Below are 27,398 nucleotides of genomic sequence, written 5' to 3' on the forward strand. Positions count from 1 at the left end.
AATCCAAAATATGCAGAGTAACAAATCCCCAGGACTGCCTGATAGGCACACAAGCTTTCTAAGGGAGTGCGCATAAGAAATAGCAGATCTACTAATGGACCTACCTTTCTCTTCAAGCTTTCTCTGTGCCTGGAGACTGGAGGGTGGCAATGCGACACCAATCTCTAAAAAAGATTCCAAGGGAAAAATGAGGGGACAGGATGGATGATACTAAAAGCTGGCAAGCCTAACATCAGTGCCAGGCAAAGCAATAGAAACTGCGATAAAGGATAGAATTAGCGTGCACCTGGAAAAATACTATCTTTTGGGCAGTGCCAACACATCTTCTCTAAACATAGTATTTACCATCTAGGCCTCTAGATAGTTTTTTTGACAAGGTCAGCAAGCACGCGGACAAGAGTGATCTGGCTGATATGGTCCACCGGTGATTTCTTGATCTGGATGAAAGCTCCTACTGGGTGAACAAATCAGCAGGCACTCCTAACTGGAACTTGCAGTTCACATTTCTCTATTGATTTGAGGGGGTTTTGTTGTAAAGAAATTATTTGTACCTTACTCTTATTATTTCTGAGAGTGAGACTGAAATAGCTTTTGTTATTACCCACAGCTTACATGAACCTGGGACTTGAACAAGAACTACCTGTCTGTGACTCAACACTCACACAACTTAAGATAAAATTTGTGGGTGGACAGTGCATACAAATGAGTTTATAGAACTTCTCTCTGTGCTTGGTAAATCAGGGAGAGACTATGAGAGTATTGCTATCAGCTTTTCATCACTGCACAAGTACTGCTGGTGAGCTGGTTTCATGTGCTTGATGCAGAACCTATGAGGGAGAATGTGGAAGATGAAGATAGTACAGAACAGCATAGATCCCTTATGACTCAGATCTGCAGTGCTCTGCACATGCACTAACCATTAATAAGCTTCTAGACAAAACTTCAGAGTAGATTTTAAGCTATAAAGCCTTCAGGATTTGGTCACGTCAGAGATCACCTCTGTGTATGATGTACTCCCATTGTAGAGATCATCAGTTGTGTCCAAGCTGAACCTGCTCCTGGCTTTGATTTTGAGCTCACTCTCTTTCCGTTGCTGAGGCTGTCAAGGAGTAAGCTCTTTATGGTATCTTATGGAAGACTTACTTTACAACACTGCATGAGTACCTCTAGTTGAATTTTTAAATGCCAAAAAAAGGTTATAGTAGTGAAGAAAATGCAACTGCATGTAGAGTTCTAGTTAGCGATCTATTTAATTCATGCTTAATTAAATAGCCCTATTTCTTTAAGGAGTACATCTACATTTATTTTTCTTTTTGGGGGGCAATAATATGCCCATAGTACTAAAACATCGTTACATATATTCTATTACACAGCAGCACTTCACTCTATGAAGTCCCTAAGTTTCTTAAGGTTTGTGTGTATTTCACAGTGCTGAAACAGTTTGGCCATGCAGAATAACTTGGGGCTGGATCTATCGTAGGCAGTATTTAAATGCCCCAGTAGGAACCTGTGGCCCATATTTAGGTCCCATCAGCATGCACAAACTTTGGAAACATCAGAAATCTCTTTACAATCAGTGAACCTAGAAGAAATACTCAGATGCTGTTGACGGTTGGACTCGATGATCTTAGAGGTCTTTTCCAACCTTAATGATTCTATGATCCTATGAAATGAATCCAGGTAACTAAGTCAAAGAATCACAGGATCTCTAGAGATTGTCTAGTGCATCCCCCTGCTTAGAGCAGGGTCAGCTAGAGCAGGTTGCCCAGGGCTGTGTCCAGTTGCATTTTGAGTATCTCCACGGATGGAGACTCCACAACCTCTCTGGGCAATCTGTTCCAGTGTTTGACTGCCACCACAGTAAAAAAACTTTTTCTTCTGTTTAAAAATAATTTCCTGTATGTCAGTTTGTGCCTATTGCCTCTTGTCCCTTCACTGAATGCCACTGAGAAGAGTCTGGCTCCATCTTCTTTACTCTCCCCAACTGCAGTTATTTAGATACATTGATAAGATCTCCCTGAGCCTTCTCTCCTCCAGTTCTCCACCACTCCTCATATGACAAATGCTCCAGTCCCTTAATCATCTTCGTGGCTCTTTGCTGGACTCGCTCCAGTAAATCCGTATCTTTCCTGCACTGGGAAGTCCAGATGTGGATCCAGCACTCCAGCTGTGTCTCACCAGTGCTGAGTAGGTGGAAATGATCACCCACCTCGACCTGCTGGCAACACTCCTAATGCAGTCCAGGATACTGTTGGCCACCTTTGCTGCAAGGGCACATTGCTGGCTCATGTTCAAGCTGGTGTTAACCAGCACTCTTAGGTCCTTTTCTGTAAATCTACTTCCCAGCTGGTTGGTCCCCAGCCCCTAGTAATGTGTGGGGACATTACTCAACAGGTGCAGGATTTGGCATTCCCCTTTGTTAAACTTCCATGAGATTCCTCTTGGCCAATCTCTGCAGCTTGGCAGAGATCTCTTGGTACTCGAGATCCCTCTGAATAGCAGCACAACCATCTGGTGTATCGGCCACTCCTCCCAGTCTTCAACTCTCTGCAAACTTGCTGGGGATGCACTCTGCCCCGTCATACAGGATCATCAATGAGGATGTTAAACAGTATTGGCCCCAGTATTGACCCCAGGAGCACACCATTAGTGACTGGCCTCCAGCTGCACTTTGTGCCACTGATTATAGTCTTTTGAGCCTGGCATTTCAGCCAATTTTCAATCCACTTCACTGTCCACTTGTCTAGTCAGCAGTTTGTTAATGAGGATACTGTGACAGCCAGTGATGAAAGCCTTGCTAAAGTTAAGATGATTAACATGCTCTGCTCTCGCCTCGTCCAACAAGTCATTTCATCATAGAAGGCTATCAGGTTGGTCAGGCATCATTTTCCCTTCATAAATCCGTGCTGATGACTCCCAATCATCTTCATATCCTTAATATATTTGGAAATGGTTTCCAGAATTGTTTGCTCCATCACCTTCCTGGGTATCGAGGTAAGGCTGACTGGCCTGTAGTTCCTCACATCGTCCCTCCTTTTCTTCTTGGAGCTAGGAATGAGATTTGCAGGGAACTTCCAGTCCTCCTGATCACCGTGACTTTTTGAAGATACTTGAGACTGGCCTTGCAATGACATCTGCCAGCTCCCTCGGCACTTGTGGATGCAGCCCATTGGGTCCTATGGACTCATTTATGTCCAACTTGTTTAATGGTTTGATCTTCTCTATTGAGGGTAAGTCTCCATTGCTCCAGATGCTCCCCCTGGTCTCAGGAGCCTGGGATTCCTGAATGCAAATCTTACCAGTAAAGACAGAGGTGAAGAAGGCATTGAGTACCTCTGCCTTTTCCACGGCCTCTGTTACCAGCACCCCACTCAGCAGCAGGCCCACATTTTCCCTCGTCTTCCTTTTGCTGCTGATACACTTGCAGAAGTCCTGACAGTGCAGAGCTATTCAGCTCCTCACTTTTCTCTAAACTTTGTCAATGGACCAGTCCACTAGGAAAGTTCCCAGACAGAGAAAGGAAGATGCTGTTGTCCCTTTTTTAACAAATACATCGAGAGTTTGGGCATCTTTGCTATGAAAGACTCAAATGCAATCCCTTTTTCTAAGAAGAATCTGAACTCGCATTGATCCAGATTAATTCGGTAACTACCAGGCTAAAGCCAGTTCTCAGTGGCTCCTTTTGGAGCTGATACACTTTATTCAAAGCACTGAGATATTTATTAGAGCACAAAATGGAATTTAGGTCTCCCTCTTCCCTTTCCCCACAAATGAGTGCTGTTGCTACTGGAGCACAGTCTCACTCATATTCTCATTGTGACCTGTTGAATGTTTAGTTATTGGTATAAGCCTTATAGTTAGACTGTGTTCCCCTTATAAATCTAGCCCTTGACTTGACAACCTGAAGGCTTCAGAAAGACAAAGTGCTAAAAGTATATTGATTTTAACTTTAACTCAAGCATGGACACGGAATGCAATTGTAATCCTATCTTGAAACTAGAATGATCTAACCACTAACTTCAGAATCCTTATGGCAACAATTACTGTATTTGTTAAACCTAGCATTTATCTTTAACCTTTACTCCCACACACTTTTATAGCCATGAGCCCTGCCGGAGAGGACACGACAGACACGGCAAAGCAGGAACAAGCACAAGGGAAGCCAAGAGTCTTGACTTTAAAAGCGGAAGTTAGTGGCGACTCCAAGCCAGAGTATATTTTATTCATTTAACAAAACATGTTTAAACACAAACGTTGGACATAAAAAGAAAGCATGAGCAAACACAAACGTAGTGCTAGAGATCACTTTAAACAGAAGTTGCCTTCAATTAGTTTATTTTTATAAACAATACCATGGATTTTGAAAGATTGCTAATGCTGTAATATAACACCGTAACAACGCTGTAATGAAACAAGTTTGGGATGGTAATCTCACATTTTTAACCCAATACATAACTGAAAATAGACTTGGTTTATCCATTTCATTACTTCGTCATTTTAGCTCCTTCCTGTTACTGCTATTAGCCTGAATTGAGAACAAAAGTTACTTCAAGTTCAGTTGGAAAAAAGAACTTTAGAAATTAAATTTTACCAACAATTTTCTGGCAAAACATGCTATCTGTCTGGCCTCAGAAGCAGTCTGGAAACAGTGATGGAATGAGGTTCACACTGTTCCTGCAAGGGAGTTTCCCCTTAGTAACAAGGTGGTGGTTTTGCAACTTGCACGGTACTTGGCAATCATTCTCCCTAGAAGACCCCCAAAGAATGATTTTTTATATATGGAATACTCAAAGCAAAAAACAGGCGAGTTAGCCAAGATGACATAGCGATAGTAGTAAAGCCAGGAAACAGAGCCTGGACCTCCCAGCTCCCAGCATCAGGCAAATCCTTTTGCCTGTACCTGCCACCAAACAGCACAACAGCAAAATGCATGGCTCTGCCCAGTTTTTCTCTGAAATAGAGAAATAAAGACTAGTTGATTCTTGGACTTGATGACTGACCATTGCTCTGATGTCATTTGGCTACGTGTTTGCTATTAGTATTGTAACTGCCTAAGCAAAGAAACAGTGATGCATGCCCACACATCTTGAATATCCCTGTTGGGATTTGTTTGCTTGGCTGGCGGATTGGTTTTTCTCACAAGGACAGGTTGAAAGCAGGAGGACCCACGATCTAAGGCATCTCATACAACTGGCTCTTCATCAGCAGGAGTCAGGGCTGGGACCCTTTTGCATTAATTCCTGTGCAAATATGTGCATTTCCACTCCAATCTTGAAGTGTACGGTAACATACTAAGACTTTCATTCGTGGTCACTCTGGGATGCTTGAGTTTAATGCTTTCTGTCAAAAATACCGTAAGTGTTCACTTCACATAACCAGTTGCAATTTAAATCAGTCCTGAGAGGGACAGGGGACTGTTGCAGCATTCTAGAAATGGCACACTTTATAATTACTCCAGTTCATCATTTGTAATAGCTGTCAGTGCACCACACACGAGTTGTATCAAAGCAACGGAAGAGAGCTGCAAATAATCAGAGAATGGACAAGTTCAGAAGGTACTTCGCTAGCTACTGTATTGCCTACTGGATAGGACTTTAGCAAAGCTTGTAATACCACCTACAGCATTAAAAAGTAAAAAATATGCACATCTCTGATATTAAATTAATTGTCAAGCAATTCAACTTTAAAAAGCTTACCTAACAATAATAAGATTTTTCTCTAACAATCCAACACCTAAAATGACTACACACTGAATTATGGGGAAGAAAACAAAAATCAGTTCAGCATGCCATATGATCTATTTGTTTTAAACAATAATGCATTCTGCTACATCTATTTTGGCACTTACTTGCTAACAGCAGATGTCTCTGTGCTGCAACCAACGTATCAAGCAGGAAAAGAGCTCCAATGTTAAGCAACTGCTGTAAGTTGTTCCTAAATTTATTTTCTTCTCCCATCTTTTTTTTTTTTTGTACCAGGGTATTTTTCTCCTTTAATCTTTTTTTTCTGTTTCCATTTCATGCTGTAATTATAGCTAATACTGGCCACAAGTTAAACACTGAACTGCACTGAAATTTGGTGTATTGCCCATATCTAACTCTTCCTTTCTTCTATCCCTGAAACACCTGAAATGGGGAAAAATACCTGCACATAGTATATAGCCACCTATCTGGCCAGGTTGTAGAGGAAGGATTAGAGCATCCAGGAAGAGTAAGATGTAAATACGTCACAGCAGAGTCTACTGTCCAAAGACTATTACGCATTTTTTTTCTTTTTGTTATCTACATTTTTACATTAGGTATCTGAATATTTATCACAGTAGCTTTTGAATAATATTTTCTAAGGCACAGTACGCAGTTTGATGCTCCTCTCCTCTTTCTAGCTTTGAAAATCCCCGTTCCTTATTGCAAAGTGGTCAAGAGGCTGACAACAGCCTTTTTTTCCCCCTCTATGATTTATATCACAATAAATGTATAACTTTGCTTCATTCCCTGAAGTCATTCCTTAATGTTAGACTTTTTTCAACCTCAGGACTGCTGAATCGTACTACAGGGAGAAAATGAGTCTAAGACTGAATTGTTATCCATCTTGAGGAATTCAGTCATATATCACAAATTGTCTCCTCCCTTTCTGCTAAAAATACAAGCCACAGTGTAAGTATTTCTTTTCCAAAGAGATCTACATTATTTTTTATATTTTCCCAGAATGTTTCGTGTGCACATTTCCAATTCAAGCTCTTACCCTAGGGGGTTAAAAATTAGCAAACTGACTTCCCCAGCTGGTTTTGTTCAAAGTGCCGTCATCCTCCTGAATTCAGTCAGTATCTATCAGGAACAAAGACGTCAAACAAAACACATTAGGCTTCAGTATTCTCTTGTGAAGTTTTGGCCTCCAGCCAGCAAATTTTGTTATTTTCTATGTAAGCTTTATTTTTCTTTCCCTGACCAGCAGTTAGTATGGATCAAAAGAACTATTGCTCTAAAATGCAATCATAAAAATAATAAACACTAGCACTGACATAGCACTATGCACCTTAGGTTAAGTCTTGCATCTCTTTTGGGTGTCCTTGTATTTGGGAACACACTCCAATGTGGCCTTTCTGGGGCTCCAGCTTTTTTCAGCATCCCATGAATGTTCCTCTGTCTCCAGAGGGAGACAAAAAACCTCCTAGCTGTGTTAGGGCTCTGTTTAAATACCATTTCCAGAAACGTTGAAGAATGTCCATGTCAGAATTCATTTTCTTCTTTTTGGTGGTGTTACCCAAATGGATTAAATGCGTCCCATTTCAAAAAGGAAATTTTTAATGATTTTATGATCCTGGTAGAACTGGGGTCAACCATTCCTGCCCTTTCTCACAGCTTATGGTTTTGCTTTAAATGTCATGGGCTTTACAGTCTATCCAGCAATTCTTGAACCAGATTTGGCCACAGATACACTCCAGCAGACCCACACGGAGCTAGGAACAGATATTTGTAAGTCTGCCAAAAGCTGCCCTGTAAGTCAGTCGTATCTCAGTGCTCTGAACCAGGCAGTTGCTCTGCAGGAAGCTGCTGTTTGCACTAACGTGTTACAAAAGAGGAGGAAAGGGGAGCCTGGGACGTTGCTGCCTCCTGCGCTGAAGTGAGGGCTGCTGCTTCTCCCAGCAGGCTGTCCCCACCTGGGATCCAGCTCCAGACCTGCTGAGGCAACTGGACCGCAAAGGTACATCACAGAGACATCTTCAAAGCACAACCCAAGTAAACAGATCATCAGGCATCCCATCACCTGGGCCTGTGACTTCTCTGGGGGAAAACAAAACCAAAACCAAAGAGAGTAAAAGAAATGAAAGGTTTCTTTTTTTAATGTATCCTTTTATTTTTGTGCTCTTCATGTAAGTGATTCTGGGCCTTCACTTCCTTTACCCTGGCTGTGGATTTCAGGTACCCAGGGCAGGTTGGGTGCCTGTGTCCCACTGGCTGCTGTAGTAGATGAATTGGATGATTCAGCTTTGCTCATTTTGGAACTGTCTCTTTCTATCCTGAGGCAGACCACAAATCTAACTGTAGGTGTTTCCCATATCCCAGTTGCATGCAGTTTGTGTCCACAGAGATCCTAAATGCTGGGTGTTGAACGCTTGTGTGGGTCAGAAGGCTAGAAGTTAGGTTTGGGCTAGAAGGCAGCGGGATGATGCATCAGCAGTCCCACAAACACATACACACCAATATTTTCAGGTCAGGCTTACTCATGTTTACCCAGACTGAGCTGAAAGGGCCATCCAGCAGTGTTGTGAATCTATTCCCCAGCAGTGGCAGTGGATTGATTTGTTTATTCCTAAATCACAGTTATCCAATTTAGCAGTGCACACTGCCATTGAAAGTGACCCTACCACGTATGTTGGCTGCTTATTGTTCAGCGCAGCTATTCCCATGGTTATCTAGCACATATTTCCTGCTGTGGTTTCAGTCAGTTACTTCTTGTTCTAGTCTTCCCAACTAGTAGGAATAACTGATCCCTGTTCTCTTTATACTTTTGTTTTCACCAGTGATCAGCTCTTCTTTTCATCTTTCCTTCCATGAGGGTTTGCTTTGTGCCACGTCAGAGCAAGTGGGCAAGCAGCCTGTAAGAGCAGCTGAGACTCACCCAGCTTCCACTTTATATTCTTTCAATCAGGCAAGAATGAAGCAAATTTATATGTAAATAGCAATAGTTAAAATCCAAATCATCAACCCAGACTAGATTCTGGAAGGTCAGGGGAGAACGGATGGTCAAGGACTAGACTGAGAAAGGAGCCCACATTGCCTTTCCTTCCCTCTTCCGTAACTTAACTGCACCCGACTCAGGGTGCATACGCTCCAGAGGTGCCATGTTCCATGGGGCAAGGCACTCCAGGAGCCTGCAGTGACAAAACCAACACGTCAGCTGCATTCCTGGGTATGGTGTGTGGGGAAGAGACACTCTGCTATTTATACTACAACTATTTTAAAGGGTAAAGTAGCTGCTGTTTCTGTAGGTATTCTATTAATCTGTTCTTTCCAGATGGAAAGCCTCCTGGAGCTGTTCTGATGCATTTCCACATTTAGCTGAACGGTACCTTACATTTTTTTATAGCCACAATGTGTCCCATATGTACAATTCCATCTTCAATATTTGCTTTTGAAACAATATTTAAAGTAATTCAATTTGCCTGTCAACATCATTTTCATCCCACAGGGCTAGCAGGACACGATATGCGGCGGCAGCGGATTACCTTCTTACCTTTTCAGAAAGAATCCTTCTGATATTCTTGAGTATTAAATACCAGAAAATACAATGTCCAGGTCATGTAAGCATTTAGGTAGGTGTCAGATTTCAGAAACATAATAGGTGAGCGTGCTAGCATCAGGAGAAACTTCCCAAAAGAAACTAGTACAGATAAAGCAGAAATTTGCATAACCTGTGCTAGGACCGTAACAAATGAAGCCTTACATGACTTAGAATATTTTTTTACTTTATATTAAAAGTTTATGTACTCCAGCTCATTGCCAATGTCCAATGTTAGGGATTCTGCTTGCATACCTGAACGAACCTGGAAGCATCAAGCTCTGGGATGGAGTCCCAAATCCAGCGTCAGTGAAGCCACGCAGCCCAACGCTGCTGATGAGGTAGAGTCTGTCTTACCAGCTCTGTGCAAGCTTGCTTTTGGCTTCCAGCAAGGGCTTTCCAGGGGCTTCTCACCTACAACGCACGCAAAGTTTATGGCAGGAAGAAGTGGCAAAGGAGACTTAATCAGGTTGTGGCTGGGTTCAAAGGCCTAAGATCATGCTTTAGAACAAATGACCTGAATAAATAGCTTCACAAGAGGAACGTACTTGATGGGATAATTTTCAGTATTCACTAAAAAACTAAAAGAAAAAATACAGGGGATTTTTTGTACAGGGTAAATGGAAACTTTTAATTTCTTAAGATGAACATCCATCTATAAAAATCTGAAAAGGTACAGGGATAGTTTTGTTTGTCAGATGTATGGTCTGAGACATTGACCCAGCTATTGCATTCCACCAGTCAACCCAGTGGTGGTGGATGGCCTTTAGGCTCCCACTGACTGCCACCGTTAGCTGCAGGCTGGCCGCCTCCGTGGAAAGCAGGTTGTTAGTTAGGCCTTCATGTGCGTGATTCAGAGGAAGAGTCTTCCCTATTTTCCTGTGCTAGCATGCAGAGGAGAGTAACTTTTAGCCCACTACGCATTTCAAGATTTATCTTGTATCTACAAGTTTAGCTGTTGTTCTCACTAAAACTATGTTTTGAAGCATTTATTTCTGAGAACTGCAGTGGAGATTTAGTCTGTAGGCTGAGGTTAAGAAAAGAATAGGATTTGTTACAATAGCAACAAGCCGACGAACAAAAATAAGCCTCAGAAGGAAATGGTAGTAGAAGCATTTTCACTATTATCTAGCTGTGCACTTCTGGAAACAATTGCAGTTGAGAATCACTTTAGTGGTTATAAATTACCATGGTGTTACTCGCAAGCACGGTGGCAGGCTGGGTCTAGTACACTTCCTTAGAGAGCTGCAGTTGCTTCGTCACAGGAGGATCGGGAAACTCTAGAAGAGCTGCAGTATAAGGAAACAAGATTATAAAAACTAAGACTTTTAAGTGAGGCTTTATTACAAAATGATTCTCAATGCCCTTTTTTATGGTTAAGTTTCTAAGATAAGAATCCAAATCACAGTCATCCTGCATAAATACAGTGGATGTAGAAAGGGATCAGCAACTCTTACGCTCTGAGCAACTTACAGAATAAGTTGAGAGAAGGAGAAAATAAATCTGCTTTCAACAGTGCTGTGGAATGTTTATTTACACAACGGATGTCTGACATGTCTAATAATTTTTATTTCTATGTCTTCATTTTCATTTTCCCACATAAATTAGTAAATAAATGCCTGCATTGATATAGTCAAGAAATAAAACATTAAAACAGATCCATTTACAGCAAAGAGACCTGGCTGGAGCATTTTCAGTGAATTACCTTTCCATCAAAGGGACCAGAACCAAAACATACCACAAAGATATATTTACTTATTTATTTAATACTCAGGAACCCAAGTGGATTTTCGCATCACTCACCAAACAAAAGAAAAACCCACAGACCAGCGTAAGGACTTGCATTATCCCATTCCGAGCATTTCAACACATCCTATTAAAATTGTTGAGAATGAACACTGAGACTTGGAAAGCCATCCTAACACAGCTCTGTAATGTTGCAGCCATGGCTAAGAACTGACGCTGATATTTGCAGTCCTGTGACTTGGGAGTTCTGCTGCTCATTTAATTAATCTTCAAAAGGATCCGGAGCAGATCCCTCTGATTTTTCCTCTTGCACGGCTCATTTTGTCAGCTCTGTGTGTACCACTACCATCTGCTGGCCGAACCGAGACTGACTCTGCTTCCGAGCTCCACCGCAATTCGTACCCTCCCCGCACAGCGTTAGCGCCTGTGACTTCGCTCCTCGTTACTTACACACGAGGGCTGCATCCGATTGTAAGAGATCAGGGCGGGCCTGCAGGGCTTTAAAATCAACATTCCACTGATTACCAAAGGAAATATTATTATAGCTCAAGACGAGCCCTCTCTTTTTTATTTTTGAGCTGAGGATTTAGAGCTCAGTTGCTGATTGTGTGCAATTTAGCTTTTAACCAAAAAAATTCTGCTTATTTATAAATGCCCTGGAGGAAGGGTACGCCACGGATTTCATTACAGTGCATTTATTATTGCAAGAGACTGAGGATGCCTGTTACTACACTAAGGGAGGGGCAAGACGATGGAAGAAAAAAGTAGGAGGCTAAATTAAACAGGAATTTGTGCAATGGTGCCCTGGGAACCAGTGCTGATCAAGTCTCACAGAGCGTGCAAAAAACTGCTTTTTCCCTACACTCCCTCCAGACTGTACTGCACAGATTTCAAGCAGCCTCACAGCTCCTCTCTCATCGTGACCCAGCCACAAAAGTGTGTGTGTCTCTGTGTGTCTGTCTGTCTGTGTCTGTGCAAAGGCAGGGGAACGGAGAAGGAGAGAAGGGAGGAGGATCCCTGCACGAGGGCGGGCAGCACTGCACCCAGGAGAGGCACAGCTGGAAAGGGTTTTGCTTAGCAGTCATGTTGCGCACTTACAGCCTTGTGCCACAACCCTTCGCTCTGCCTGGTCATGCTGGACATCTCCCCAGCATACGTGTGTTCCCACTGCAGACTCCTGTCCAGCTGGGATGTGACAGCTGCATCAGGCAATCTCTGTCCCTCAGAGACATGCTGCAAGGACTGCTAAAGGGACCAGGAGGTAAATTTTCTCCTGGAACGCAGTCTGCAAAAATAAGCACACTGATTTTTTTCTAAACCCTAATACCTGGTAGACAAGGTTTGTCGTATGTTGGACTGAATGTATCTATCTCTGGTGGGGATACCCTTCCATCCCCCAAGCAAAGGAGTGGTATGACAACATCTAACACTTCCATTTCATAAACACATTCAAAGAAGCTGGCATGGCAGAGGAAAATGCAACATTCATTTGCCTGCTCGGGCTCTGATGAACCCAGTTCTTGGACACGGGAATTACTTCAGTGCTACCATGGAAGCTACTGCGCTCCCAGGGCCACACGGAACAGGCAATGGGCTGGGAGAGTACCTGTGCATCAGCACCATGCTCCCATCCATCATCCTCGCTGACGGTGCTGTGGCTCCTTCCTCCTCCCAGCACCTCCTGCACACAGGTCCCAGGGCATCCTTGTCCGTGCCCTGGGAAACACTGGAGCCACCACACATGTGGAGACCATCTGCAGTGCCCAGGTCTGGGTCCAGCCATGTAGCCAGAAGGAGTGGGGTGCAAGCTGTCCCTCTCCTACCAGGACAACCCGGTGCAAAGCCTAGGAACTGCTGTTACGAGACACGAAAGCCTGGCAGCTAACTAAATCTGGGGAAAGATTCAAGAAAAATTCCAGCACAGAAAATTATTATCCACACTTTAATTTTCCAGTTGAAATAATACAGTGAACCTGGGTACCAATATAATCAAGGTCAGCAGTAAAAACAGTCACCACATACTCTGATCAGAAATAGTATAGGAGACCTCTGATTAAGGGAAAACAAATGAAAGCTATGGTAAGAAAATCCAGAACAAGGACTAGAAAGCAATCAACGATTACATTCTTGAGTGAATAATACCTGCAATTACAAAAGTTAAATGATGAAGGATTTAAAAATAAATATTTAAGGGTCTGTTCCCTCAAAACCATTTCAAAGTATGAAGAAAACATTGCTTGAAGTATTTTTCCATTAGTGCAAGATCATCTGTATCAGAGTCGATGTTAATCAATGATCACTATTTTGAGGTTAGGGTTATTTATTATAGCACTGCCCTTCAAATACATTTAAGTGATTACAACATACCTCAAGGAAAATTGATAAAATGCCTATGTCAAGTTTTGTGAAAAAAATATACACCCTCATTAACCACATCAAAATCTGACAAGAGTCTGCATAGCTAGGTAACAGCACTGCAGCCTGATAAATACACGGCCTCGGAGACAACGCAGCTTACTCTGGCATACAAAAACCATCCTGCAAGCCACTCGGCTTGCTGTAAGAAGGCAGCAATTGCACTTGTCAGTGAATGTGATGAAGGGGATTTGTTGGTTTAAGTTCGTCCAACTGTAGTTTAAGTAGGTGAAATTCTCATGGGGAAGGAAGAGATGGTCACAACCTTTTTTCTTTTTTCTTTTTTTTTTTTTTTGTGGTAAAGAAGCTATCACAGTTCATACATATAAAACAGCAGATGATCTGGCAATTGTACTAAAAAGCTGCAGTCCACAAACTCTAATAGTGGACTTCACATAAAAACAGTCCTATAGATAAATCTACAGGACTAAGAAGAAACTTTAAAAACATTACTGAAGACTAACGTATGGGGTCAAACCATTAGACAAAATGTACACAGAAAAGCTATTTATATTTTATATGATGGAAAAATCTCAGATTAAGAACTTGTGATAGCTACACCCACAGAAGTTATCGAAAACAGTAAGTTGAAGATGATATTGGGATCAAAATCATCTGCAGCCTCTTTGACACATTTTTGAACGGTTCTGTAAACCAGCACAGAAATATTCTATGTACTAAATAATTTTTAAAAATAACCCTATACATAATTATGACATGAACAGACAATTTTTGCAATGTTTCTAGAATTGGCCATGTGAAATCTAACTAAAAGGCAGTCATACACTCCTGTGCATGTGCACAAATACTATGTAAAAACATTCCAGTTGGCCTTAGCTGCTTGCTTAATTCTCAGGAACGTACCTGCATGTTAGGGCTCTTGCAAAATTGTTAGAATGAGTCACCTTAAAACAAACAAACCAACAAACCCAACAATAAACACAGCCCTTTGCAGCAGCTTTTAGAGACGACTGAAGGCACAGTAAATCCATTCTGAAGTAACTCATCATGACTAACCATTTGTTTTTCTGTGCTGCAATAAAAATAAAAAATAAAATCGCCCCAAACCTTCCGGGTATTTTCAGAGATGTGGCTGGAGGACTGGTTAGGGTGGAGAGAGTCCCACAGAGAGCAAGCGTTGCTGTCCTGAGCCGCTGTAGGTAGTGCAGAGACCTGAGCTGGGTCCTTCACAACCCTCAGCCTGCAGAACAACTGGTCAGCAAAATTTATCTCCTTCGTTAGCACCTTAGTACGAACACTGAAAGTGAAAAATGTCCTTCTGAGGGTCTGCTACATAGGGTTATAGGACTATAGCACCCGTTGGGAACAGCAATGCGGCTCCCCCACGTATCGTCCTTAGCTTTTGAGAGCAGGGTCTCAGAAGAGCGTACATGAACACTGCTTGCAGAAATACTGTAGGTGAACAGTAAAGCAATTTACTACCATAACTTCAGCAAGATTTATAACAGTTTCTTCTCTTCAAACAGATATTGCCCAAAAATGTCTTTAAAAGAGGTTGATGGGATTCAATTTCTGAATTAAGCTAGGTGAGAGATCACATAGTTAAAGCTTTAACAGGGCACTGGACGCATCTCAAATGAATATATTAACTTCAGGATGACCAAGTCCATATGCCATTTTATCTCTAGACTAATTTATTTTATAACACAAACCATCATGGGCCAAACTACCGAAACTCTGGCACTCTGAAGTCAAAAGCGACTTCATCTCTCTGCAAGCTTGGAAATCCATCTGGCAAGAATCCACTGTCTGAAAAGTAACTGTTCATTTTGCAGAAGGAATGGCTATTAAGAAAAAAAATCTACCCCATAATCCTTGGAATATGTTTCAGAATTCCTAAATTCAAGACCAAATTTTAATGTTGGCTCATGAGCAGATTCTGCGACGTATAAAAACAAAACATAAAAGCCCAAGCGTTCCTGAAGGAAAAAGTTGCATGAAAATGCCCGCTGCTCTGGGGCCTCGGACATGACTGCTCCACATGAGCGGTTGGAGGTTTATAGTGTGGGAGTATTTTCAGTTCCTGGCTTGTCCTAAAGGGGCCAACTTCTCCATGGTTCTGCCGTGCATCCTCACCTCATCCTGCCACAAAGCAAAAGTGCTCCAAGGTAGGGAGCCCCTACCTTTGGCGTGCATACCAATGGCTGCCAAGGTTTCTCTGGATATGGGTACCCCGGGGGACTCCTGAGAAGGAGAAAACTGCTGTAGATTGTGGAGTTTCACACAGAAGACGTGATTACTTGCTACTTCTGATCAATTAATTATCGCTTCTCTCAAAATCAGAAATGAGGATGCTTTCTTCCAAAGCAGGAACGTCAGCGTTGATCTGTGGCAAATAGGCGTTTCTGACCCACAGTATCCTGCGGAACAGTCGGTTGTTCTGTTTGTACAGGCACCACAGAAAAAGGGAAATGGCAGCCAGCATCACCAATGTCACAAAAACAGCCAGAGCTGCAAGCCCACGGTATGGTGCTGAAAGGGAAGGACAGAAATCGTATATTAAGCAAATATAGTTATAATTATATATGATTCTAAATACAAACATACAGATGTTTTATGGAAAACATTATTACCTATATGTCACACATCTTAAATTACACGTTTAACAGTGAAAAATGTTACCTCACAAAATACCAGCTCAAAATGTGTTATTACTCGTTATAAAAAAATATTAAGAAAGTACAGAAGAAACTTACGATTTCCAGATTTTTCTGTTCCATCGATATCTGAAACAGAATCCAGACCAGTCATAAAATTACCCATAGAGCTAACAAAAGTTACTATATATATTCATGGTAAAATTGATACTGAGAAGACAATCTACATAAAACCATACAAGAGCAGGCTGTTCTTTAACTTTACTCATGTCAACGGGATTCCCACTGGCCAAGTTAAACATACCTAATCTGTTATCTGGCGGAATATATTAACTGACGTTTGTGCAAGGATGAGCAGCAGCATTTATCCACTTTTTAAAGTGCAAATGCATGAGCAGATCTGTGCAGCGGTAGATTAATCCAGCTATTGGGGCCAATGGTGACTCCGGCGTTTTGGGCGGGCTCTTGAACACTTCAGCTCTCTCACAGACCCACATTCCTACTGATGTGGTGTCCGTGCAGCTCTCCCGGGCTGCGCCTGCCCGTCCTACGGGGACTGTGGAGGTCAGCCTGATGCTCTGCCGTATGAGGAAAGGCCGAGAGAACTGGGTTTGTTCAACCTTGAAGAAAGAAGGCTCAGGGGAGACCTTATCACCATGTTCCGTATTTAAAGGATGGCTACAAAGAAGATGGAGACTCCCTTTTTACAGGGAGTCACATGGAAAAGCTGAGGGGTAATAGGTACAAGACACTCCTGGGAGATTCCAACTGGACACAAGAGGAAAATTTTTCACAATGAGAACAATCAGCCATTGGAATAATCTCCCCCGGGAAGTGGTGGATTCCCCAGCATTGGACACTTTTAAGATTCAGCTGGACGGGGTGCTGGGCCACCTTGTCTAGACCGTGCTTTTGCCAAGAAAGGTTGGACCAGATGATCCTTGAGGTCCCTTCCAACCTGGAGTTCTCTGATTCTCTGATTCTCTGCACATGGCTCACCCATACAGCAGAAAGTCTACCGCAGTCGGCAATAACACAACAGCTGCCCAGGTTCCTCGACAGGAGGTTACCCGGGCTGGCTGGGTTTTTTACAGGTATTTTTTCTAATGCCACGGGACAGAATTATTTAAATAAAAACTAAGAGCAAGTAAGCAAGCAACGAGGAACACGTAAAACAACGGTTAAAAGGACACAATTGCCTTCTTTTATGGAAGAACATACCTGCATCCATTTTACATACAAATCCCTTTTTTTCTCTGCATGGAGATAATCGCCAGACTCCATCTGTGGTCCTCAGGCTGATACAGAAATTCCCTTTGAGATGATCAAATTCAGGCTCCCTGATGCCCCAGTTAGAATAATTTAAGGGAGAGCCATCAAACCAGGAGATTGTCTCATCTAAGGGCAGAAGTTATAAATCATTATAAAATACCAGTGTTTTTATAATTATCTCTGTTTCAGTTGGACTTACCCTCACATAAATAAGTATTGAATTAAAGAATGCCAGGATTTTGCCTGTTTGGTTACTTTCCGTTTTTTAAGGATTTAAAAATATCCTATGGAGTTGACACAGAAGACAGCCTGTAGCACTTCTTTAAGAAGAAAATAAATGCATTCTCATACATGCATACATATTGAGTATTCAGAATACTAGTAAGTAATGATTACAGAAAGCTTGACTGGTTTTACTGCATCATAAACAGGTAATAGGCGGCGAAAAAAAATCTCAAAAGATAACAGTGTTTTAGAAGATGGTTACACCGGCATTCAAACAAAAACCAAACCAAAACCCAAACCAGATTCTTACATGCAGTTCTCTTCCACCCAAAACTTACTGTCTGTAACAAGCAGGATGTTCAACCAAACCATTTGCACAGAATAACCAAAACTGTGCAATTCTTCCAGAATGAAAGCATTTTCATCTTCATCTTGAATAGTCAGTAGATTTGAACCTACAGATTAAACACAGAACAAATTTTCAAACAATCCATGCCATTAAAATGTAACATTGCATTTCAAAAACTTAATATTATGAGCCTTAATTGAAAAGCTTAAAAAGTCTGGTTACATGTTGTAAGTTCTTAAATTTGCAGTTAATGTGAAAATGTTCAGGCTGGTATAAAACTGTTCTCATATGACTTTAAAACAAGTTTGAAGGGAAAGAAATGCTTTTTATGTGTTATTCCAGAAATCAGTATTTTCACATGGAAGGGAACATTTTTTTGAAGCATGTTGCCTCCAATTTCATAGTTGGCTTATGAGCTCCACTATCGTTACCTTGAACTAGAGAAAACACGTGCCATGATTTCAGGCATTTAAGAGAATATGTATTTTTTTTAAGATACCACAATGACATTTTGTAGCTACAAAATAATCACTTACCTTGATTTTTGCAAACTTCATACGCAGTATCAAAACTTGTGCCCTGCAGAACTGTGGAAAAGCTGTAGCAACTGTTTTTGAATTTGATCCAGGGAACAGTTTTTTCCGAACATAAGCCTTTATAGGCAGTGAGTTTCTTTTCTGTGATAGAAATAACAGCACAGCTTTATTGGCACAACAACATACACATTAATATAACATTCCACACGCTGTTTTGAAGTAATGCTAATAAGCATGTTATTGCGTTATGCCTCTATTTTTCAAAGTGAAAATCTACTGGTTGCATATATTTGTATTAGAACAGTAAAGCTGATCAAAAACTCTGCCGGATTGCAACAGCAGTATCAGGACAATCTAACCGATACTGAAGTACAGAGGGAGTTATGAGCAAACTACGGGCACACCAGAGCACTCCGGGCTGCCCAGCATCTCCCAGAGGGCTGGGGATTTCCAAGGACTGCAGAGCTTCTCTCCACTACACCACAAAGGTAACTTCTTGCCAAATACCACGGCACGGAGGCGAGTCTCCCATCGGTAAGCAGCAGCCAGCCTCTCCAGCGTGCAACGTGCTGCAGCAAGGAGTCCCTCTGACTCAGGGCAACTCTACAAGCTCACTTTGCGATACCCAGCATCACTTTTTGGCAGTGCTGTAGATTCAGCTGTGTCACCTATGGTCTCACATGCGTCCTACTTTGCTACAAAACACAACTTTTTAAAATTAAGTAAACCTTAGGCTATATATGATCACATAAGTTGACAAACAAATGAGAAAATTAGTCAGCTTCACTACAAAAAGCATGCCAGAGAATAATTTTTGTCTTGAAGGATTCCAAAACAGCTTTCTTCTCAACAGATCCAAAAGCTATAATAAGCTGTAGGTGAACCCCTCGTGATGAGTACCACCAAAGAGGAACTATTTTGAGAACTGGATGCTGCCAAAGACTCTGCAGTCCTGGACTGAATGGAGTTCCAGACCTGAATTCTGGATTCAAATGAAGCCCAGGTAATTGACAGATCGTTGCAGGAAACACATCACATTTTAGGATACAGGAAAATAGTTTTATCTTTACAAAAAAAAAAAAAAAAGTTGCAAAATCTTTTATATGCAGTCAGTGAAGATGTGACTTTAATTTGTCACTTTGCTCTAAATCCTTCCGTTCTCCCATCCCACAGTTAATTGCAGCAAAATAAATTTATTTCCCTTTGAGCTAGGTCATTAGCAATCATCATTTTTCACAGATAATACAGCACTGAAGAGACAGAGTAATTTTCCTGTTTCTTTTCTATTATGAAAGTTCTCTTTCCATTCTCCTACAGTTCAGACCTGATGGCAAATATTTTACGGGGAAAAAATGGTTTCACAAAGAGGAGATACAGCAAGGAAATGCCAGAAATCTATTTCAATTTTGAATAATACTATCATCATTGCTTAACCTCAAACCAATTAATTTCCTTTCATATACTTCCACTGTCAATACACGCATTTGCAGCTGCAAAGATTTAATATAAAACTTAACTCTGACTTACTAGGTGGCACATGGCAAACTGCTCCTTGCAGAAGTCGTTCGCAGCTAGCACTTTTCCAGTGCCCCGAAGTATCAATGTAAACGCAGCTGCCAAAGGCCTGGGACTCGTCGTCTTCCCAGAAGGTAAACAAAGACCTGCTCCCATCTGACCATTCAAAGTTAAGCCCGTTCTGCCAAAAAAAAATTCATATGATCTTTCTGATATGCTTTAGCACCATACAAGTTCATCTTCTTCTGGTGGCATCCTCACCAGGGATTACAGAATGTCTTTTACTTTTCCAGCGTCTGGGTAGATCCAGAAGGATCTACAAAAGGCAGATCCAAGGATCCTCCCAACTTACTTCTGGGAGACCACAAGCTACATCTAACCTGCTCTTTTCAGCAAGTGGTTACTTGGGCCATTGAGCAACTAAAAATGAAACAACATAATTTCAATGTTGACACTGTAAGAGATTTTTTGTGTGTTTTTAAGTGTTATGGCTTTTAGCTTTCAGTAGTCATTGCACCAAACTGGCTCTCATTAGATTTATACATTACATGGCAAAAAAATGATCAGGGCTCAAGCTTTCCAGGGTTTCCTTTCCAGATGCAAACTTCCTGTTACTTCAAATGAGTGACACAGCTCATTAGCTTGTTACTGGAAAAACTCCTTTGCAGCATTATACTCATAGCCAGGGAATCCACTACGTACATCCGAAGTGAACAGCCCGATCCAGTGGTTGTATCCCAGCCGATTCATAATGACCGTGAGGAAAGCTTGGTGATACTGGTCTGTGATGCTGACCAACTCTGCGCCATTTGCCATGCACGTTTTTAAAGCTGAGGACCATGTAAAATTCCCACGTATTAGTTTATATGTTCTGTTTCCATATTCTAAAGTATGTGGCACAGGGTACATTTCAGATGCATTGATGACATGTCTGGATGTGTCTGTTACAAACAGAAAGAAAGGATTTATCTATTTTTTTAAACAGATAGCTTGAACATAGCAGAACAGCTCCTAAAAAATCAGAAGTATCCTTAAAAACAAATCTAAAAATTGCAAACTCCTTGGCTTCAGGAAGGCACTGTGAACTTTAAAAAGAAAAAGGCAATGACTACTAGAACAGTATCTGAAGTTCCACCACAGCACAAAACTCATCACAGGAGTGAATGAGTTTAATGTATAACAACAAAAAAAGAAAACCTGGATGGACTTAGTTCCACTGACCGGATCTTTGAAGGTCAGTATGAAATCACCTGGGATCTGGGCACATCCCAAATGTCCAATAGCAGAGGGCTGCACAGTGCTCTTATCCCGGATACCTTGCAGTAATTTAGATTACCTCTTTTTTGACCCATTATTTTTAATAAGTTCCAAGATCAGTTTACAGCACAAACTCTGGCCTCACAAATAATTTTACTGGCACAACTCAGGGGATGACAAACTGTGGCTCATGGTAGAAGTGCGTGGTTGGGAGCTTCTTGAGCTCATCTTCACTATCCATGAGCCAATGTAGGGAAGATCCCAGTACTGGCACTTAAAGAGAAATCCTCTGTGCATGGAGACCTAAATCTTTCCGATGATAAACTAAGGCAGCAATGCCCGAAAAAGTGAAAGGAAGAAGCAGCCTTCTTAGATTTAAGAAATAAAGAGAGAGTCTCCCATGAGAAAAAAATCAGGAGACAGAGACCATCTCCACCCCAGCCCAGTCTGTGATGCTGCCGTGCTCGCTTTTCTACAGGAGGCAAATGCCTTTGCTAAGGTGTATGAATGCCCACAGTATACTTTAAACAAGATTATTCAAATAAAGCAATGCCTCATTTTGAAGTCAGTTTGGATTAATTACTTCTGTCTGTAAAACTTCTCTGTGATTACAAAATGAAGTGGTTGCTTTGCTACAAGGTGGAGTGTTTTTAGACTTGGTTCCCTTTATGACTAAGAGAGGAGTGTTAACAAGCATCTTAAAATAGTAAATCAATGTATTATTTGTCATCCAAAAATCATTTAAAATTAGAAATTTCTAAGCAAGAAGTTCTGCTCTTGAGCTAACTGAAGCACTCTATTTTGTTCCAACTTTCAGTGCATGTCACCGTTTAAAAAAAGAAAAGGCAGGAAACGCAGTAAAATGCTGACACAATCCTAACTCAAGCATCACTAAAAGATCAGAGCCCAGTTCAGATCTCCTGCTGGTTTATTTCATTTTAGTCTCCTACAGAAAATAATTCAAAAAAGGGGAGACGGGATACAGACAGGACGGCAGAAGCAAAGCACCAGCTCATCTTTCCAGGAATCGACACATTTGTTTGGACATTTGAGGAAATTTAGCAGTTCACCATTGCCAGCAAGAGGCTGTCTCACTTCTCCCTTCCTTGCTTCTCTGCTCTTCCAGCTGCACATTCGCATGCACTGGTCTGGTGTTTGCCTGACCCTGCACTGAGCCGATGCAGCCTGGAAAAGCTGCACAAAATGACATCAATTTGGGGGGGTGGGGAAAAGAGACAGGGAAGTTTTCTGCTGAATTAGCAAGCTGAACTGCTTGATGGTTTGGGAGAGCGCCATGGGAGTCACACGGGGGAGGCAGGACTGGTCCCTTCACCCCCAGGAGCACTCTGTAGCGCATGGGGCTCAGCGTGTCCCCCCCGTCCCCTCCACGCTTCGGCCAGGGCCCATGGGCCATGCTCACATTCACTCACGTGAAAGGTGGGGAGGGTCCTGAGCAGCCAGTGCAGCCCCAATCCCCCCCCGCACACCCTGCAGCCTGGCTGCCCTAAGGCAACAGTTTTCCTACCTGCCTTTTAAAACCTTTTCCATCCGTCTGAAGCATCAGCAAGAGGTTAAAATACAAATGTTCGGGAGGTAAATGAAACAAAACAGCAGGAAAATGTATCTATTTATTTTTTCTGCACTGCGTGCAGGATTACTCCAGCACTCACCGCAACTGTGGTTCATAATAAATGATGTCAAATACAGCTGTGGTTTGCTAGAGCCACATGTGAGCACTGCCCAAAGCTTGTATTTGTTTATTCTACTTCTTGACTCACCCTCCCTCGCCTCCTAGGAGCCAGCAGGAGAGGATTGCCTCTTTAGACGCAGGCTTAACTAAGAGGTGATATATAAAGTTGAGCCACACAAAACCACCCCCGCAGTAAGTACAGCACCCAAGGACGCTCCTTACAGGCTCAGATTACAGCCCTCCCTTTGCCTTAGGGTTAATAATTTGCTGCTGGTCTATTTTGGTAACATGCTCTGGCAGCTTCCCGCTGGCAGAGCTGCGGCAGCCCCTGGGACGGGGCTCCCAAGCTGCCCGGGCACCCCGGGGATGCCAGCGGCTCCCAGTCCGAGAGGCAACGCCAGAATATGGCTTGAGGAAACCAAACAACGCGTGTTCCCTGCAAAAGCTTTGTGCTTCTGGCAGGTGAACATCATGGTAACAGAATTAGAGAAGCGTGAAAAGAAAAGCCAAACTCTTTGATCAGCCATTCGGTCCACACTGCTCACAGAAATGCATTTTCTAGAGTCTATTCTGATCTAATTTTGCAAGTCCCACCCCCTAATTAAAAAAAAAAAAAAAAAAAATCCTATTTTCATCAAAATTACCCTCAGTTTTGCCTTTTGTAATTTCATGCTGTTACTCTGCTTGCCATGACAGAGAACATGAAATTTCATCTCTATTCCTGAATCTAAGATATGCAACAGAAAGCTCAGTTAGGAAGAAAATTTAATAACAAAACATTTTTTTAGAAATTACTTCTACATCACAGCTACTGATTTATTAAATAGCGTAGAGCTAGTCTGTCTATATATCAGAGTAGAACTATCTTAGAAATCTTTCATGTTCCTGGTTTTACAGACACCTATAACAAGCTGCTTCTAGATGAAAACAATGTAAGATGAATTCAATATAGTAAGAAAAGAGAACAGAAGCAAAGCAAAACAAAACCTTACCCTGAGTCTTTTGGCACACAAACCCATAATTTTTCTGACAGTTTTCTAAGTACCATTTTCCCGTAAAATAAAAATTAGGATTATTTGATACCAATGTACATAGTGGAAGTTGTTCTTGAATGTTTGCACTGTTATAACGCTGTCTCTGCAAATCAACACAGAACCTTATATTAATTAAAAAAGACACTGTGTAAAAACAATGCATAATTATTACATTAAATTTAGAAGAATAATTATCTGTGAGTCACTGTTATAAACATTTAGGTAGAACAATGAACAATCCCATAAATACAATTTGAAACAATAACCTCAGAATAAAAAAGTCACAAGCTTTCACCGAACAAACTAAAATGCTAAGCCCAATATGGACTAATGTGGTGTAAAACAATATATTAAAATATGACATCCATAATCTTATTCCTAAACTTTGCTCAGACCCAGCATATGATACTAACCATAGAATTCAAACTTTGGTGCTTAAAAGCAATTGCAAGAGAATGTCACTATAGCCACAAATTACATAAATAACTGTCTTGATAGCGCCTTTTTTGCTACCCCTAGTTATGCCTATAAATCTATGCCCACAGTTGTTCGAAGTTGCAAAAATTAAGAGAAGACTAAGTTGCTGTAACAAGTTAGGCCTTGTCTTTGTGGCAGTCAAGATTTTTATGGATAAAACAACTTCTCACTGTCCTTAAACCCCCTGGAAATACTCACATCCACTACTTCAACTGGAGACCAGTTAGAATACATTGGAGGTTTTTCATTCACCCATTTTTCATAATCGTCACTCTGGAAACCTATCCAAACACTAGTTTTCCGTCCAAATAGATTCATTGTTATGAAAGCTGAAAAATGAAACAGGAATAAAATATGATTAATTGGTAACCGTTTAGGGATAGATGAAGTCTCTTCCAATACACTAAAGCACTGACAAATTTAATTACTCATCAATGACGTTACATAGTTACTAGAAAGTAAGAACATAAGCGGCATTTCAGTGTCATCTAACTATAAATTCAGTTAAATTGATTAACTTCAGTTGGGTTAGGATCTAGTCCATTAACTAGTACATGTTCCAGAAATGTTCACAGCAGCTTGAACAACTTAAGTATTAGTTCAGGGTACTGTCGCACTGAAAAAGCTTTTCTCAGTTTTAGTTGAAAGTAAGATTTCTCAATTAAAGATAGCCAGTGAGATTCCTCCCACCTCCAAATAAGTGGTTTTACAAATGTATGAAATTCTACCACAGATTTTTATGATAGATCAGTTTTTAAGTACTATTAAAGGATAAAAATGAGATAGCTTTTATAACAGTGTGATTTGCATTCATAAGAGAGAAATTTTACATAGCAAATTTTTAAATGGGTATTCCGTGGTTTTTTTTGTATTTCTAATGCATGGTAGTAAGCACAAAATAAATTATAATTACTCTTCAAAACACACCTGTCATATAGCTCAGTGGATATTTGAATCTTTACATTTTGGGAAATTGGAATAGAGAAACACTAATTGTTTAAAGCAGTGGAACCATGAGTAGGATCTGAGCGATCTTTTTTCCTAAATCTGTATCCAAGACGAAACTTTACTATAGCATCCTAATGAAGATAAAATTCTATTTATTTAAACAGTATTTTCAGTACTCTACCTTGTTCCAGTTCATCTTCGAGGGAAGCAAGTGACCCATCATAGCTACTGCACAACTCTTGTGCAGAGTACCAGTTTCTCAGATGCTCTGGATCCTTTGGAATTTGTATCAAAAAGCACTATTTAAAAAAAATAAACAAAAAAAGGCTTGTTTTGGTTTTTCTCCAGTTTAAAAACTATCAATCACTACGAGCGATCACTAAAACATTTCACACGCTGTTACTGAAAACTAAATATTTCATTCATTTCGGTCCTGCAATGGACCTCTTCAACATGCTTGGTATCAGTTTTCAGCTGCGATCAGGCTTGGATTCCAATCAGTTGTTTAAAGGCAAACACAATCTGGGTTAACTTCATCCTTGTAGTCACTGCAGTTCAGTACTGGGCTAAATCCAGCCACCTCAATGCGTGTTGCTATTTTGGAACATACGTATTTAAGAGAAGCCTGATGAAATAATTGCCTTTCGACCTTCAATTGCAAACAGACTTTGGTTTTTAATTATCTTTGACAAACCATATTTGAAACAGCACCTTTCGGAGAATGACAGCAGTTAGGGACCATTTAGTACAACAAGGGGTCAGAGATCTGTTTTGAGACCATAAAGGACTCTTGGAATTGTCATAAGTGGAAAAGAGAGGATGGAACAGGCTTTTTACAGCAAAAGCACTTAGATAGCTTTTGCATATATGAGTATTCATTTCCTTCAACTAAAGTAAAATTTTTGACACCTTATTAAGACAACTTCTTAATAGCTGTAAACTTTTGTATCACTGTCAGTAGTTATAAACCTAAGGGCCCTGCTTTCAAAAAGGAAGAAAATCTTCAAATATTGAATAATCCTTAAGAAGTCCAATTTCTGTCATAAATATGGAAGGCATTTTGAATACTCAAACAGCAGAAAAAGATGTTTTACTTTGAATCCAAAGGGCAGCCATCCTTTGGGACATGTTCCTTGTTGGTTCGGGTCTTTTGGAATCTCTTTCTCTATTTTCCATGCAAATTTACGTTTACAAATACAGGGAAGAGAGACAGTACAGTTTTCATCACCCCAGAGTCCTGTGTAAAAAGACAAATCACAGTTCAGTATTGGCTTGAGAATTGGAAAGGGTTTTTTTCTTAGCTAGCTTAGATATTGTTAAGAAGGGTACCCATTAGTGGTTGAGTAAGACGAGATTCTACATCAAATACATTTGGACATATTGCATTACAGTGGATTTGATGGTGCAGGGGCTCATACTTTTATTCCCAGTTTGATTTTATTAAGCTAAACCAATTCCTCTACACTGAGTCATATAACATATGCCTATATCATCATGTATTTAAAAAAATATTAGTTATGCAAAAAAAAAAAAAGGAAAGGTATAGAAATGATGCCTTCCAGATAAAATAGTTTGACTTCCTTACATTGAAAATTTTTGGCAAGATGCAGGTACTGACACAAAACGCTGACCTGCTTAGGAGGAAAATACATTTTTCAGTGGAACAGAGTGCACTCAACAAGCTGTTGACCAGCTCCCATCTGCTGGCCAGCTGAGGGGGGAGGGTGGGCGTCTCTTCCTTTTATTCAATACTAACTACAGTAACTCAAGCACTCAAAAGTCATGAATCAAAACTCAGAGATTATAGTTTTAAAAAAGAAGGTTTTACATTTTTTCAGTTTTGGCTTTTGAGGCTGAGATTACAAGAGTGCAACTGGATTAATTTTTTTCAGCCCTTCTCACAAATACAAAGCTGGATATTTTTTCTTTCCATGGAACCTCACAGTTTACTACGACTTGCAGATCTTCAGAAAACAGAGACTGTGAGATGACAGAAATCACTGGAATCAGCGGCACTGTGATTTTTTTTATTACTGT

At 41.0% G+C, this 27,398-nt stretch overlaps 1 protein-coding gene and 1 long non-coding RNA gene across 3 annotated transcripts in view; both read right to left on the reverse strand.

Annotated features, from left to right (window-relative positions):
• Positions 1–4,301: 4,301 nt before the first annotated feature.
• LOC142083538 (uncharacterized) lies at positions 4,302–10,760 on the reverse strand. The gene is made up of 3 exons (XR_012674070.1): positions 10,468–10,760; positions 9,535–9,693; positions 4,302–7,781 (listed from the first exon to the last, which is right to left on the reverse strand). It is a non-coding gene; the product is annotated as an uncharacterized LOC142083538 (long non-coding RNA).
• A 2,193-nt stretch (positions 10,761–12,953) lies between these two features.
• Positions 12,954–27,398, reverse strand: part of PLA2R1 (phospholipase A2 receptor 1) — a 44,020-nt gene continuing 29,575 nt past the window's right edge. For both annotated transcript variants that reach the window (XM_075153071.1, XM_075153072.1), the window contains exons 20-30: positions 26,456–26,598; positions 25,543–25,660; positions 24,612–24,742; positions 23,895–24,039; positions 20,658–20,896; positions 19,968–20,136; positions 18,441–18,581; positions 17,894–18,010; positions 17,280–17,456; positions 16,158–16,187; positions 12,954–15,933 (exon numbers count right to left, since the gene is read on the reverse strand). In XM_075153071.1, the coding sequence (XP_075009172.1) occupies positions 15,719–15,933; positions 16,158–16,187; positions 17,280–17,456; positions 17,894–18,010; positions 18,441–18,581; positions 19,968–20,136; positions 20,658–20,896; positions 23,895–24,039; positions 24,612–24,742; positions 25,543–25,660; positions 26,456–26,598 (1,625 nt within the window). In that variant the 3' untranslated portion in view covers positions 12,954–15,718. The remainder of the gene's footprint in view (positions 15,934–16,157; positions 16,188–17,279; positions 17,457–17,893; positions 18,011–18,440; positions 18,582–19,967; positions 20,137–20,657; positions 20,897–23,894; positions 24,040–24,611; positions 24,743–25,542; positions 25,661–26,455; positions 26,599–27,398) is intronic.

Source organism: Calonectris borealis, chromosome 6, assembly GCF_964195595.1.
Source record: "Calonectris borealis chromosome 6, bCalBor7.hap1.2, whole genome shotgun sequence".
Lineage (NCBI taxonomy): Eukaryota > Metazoa > Chordata > Aves > Procellariiformes > Procellariidae > Calonectris > Calonectris borealis.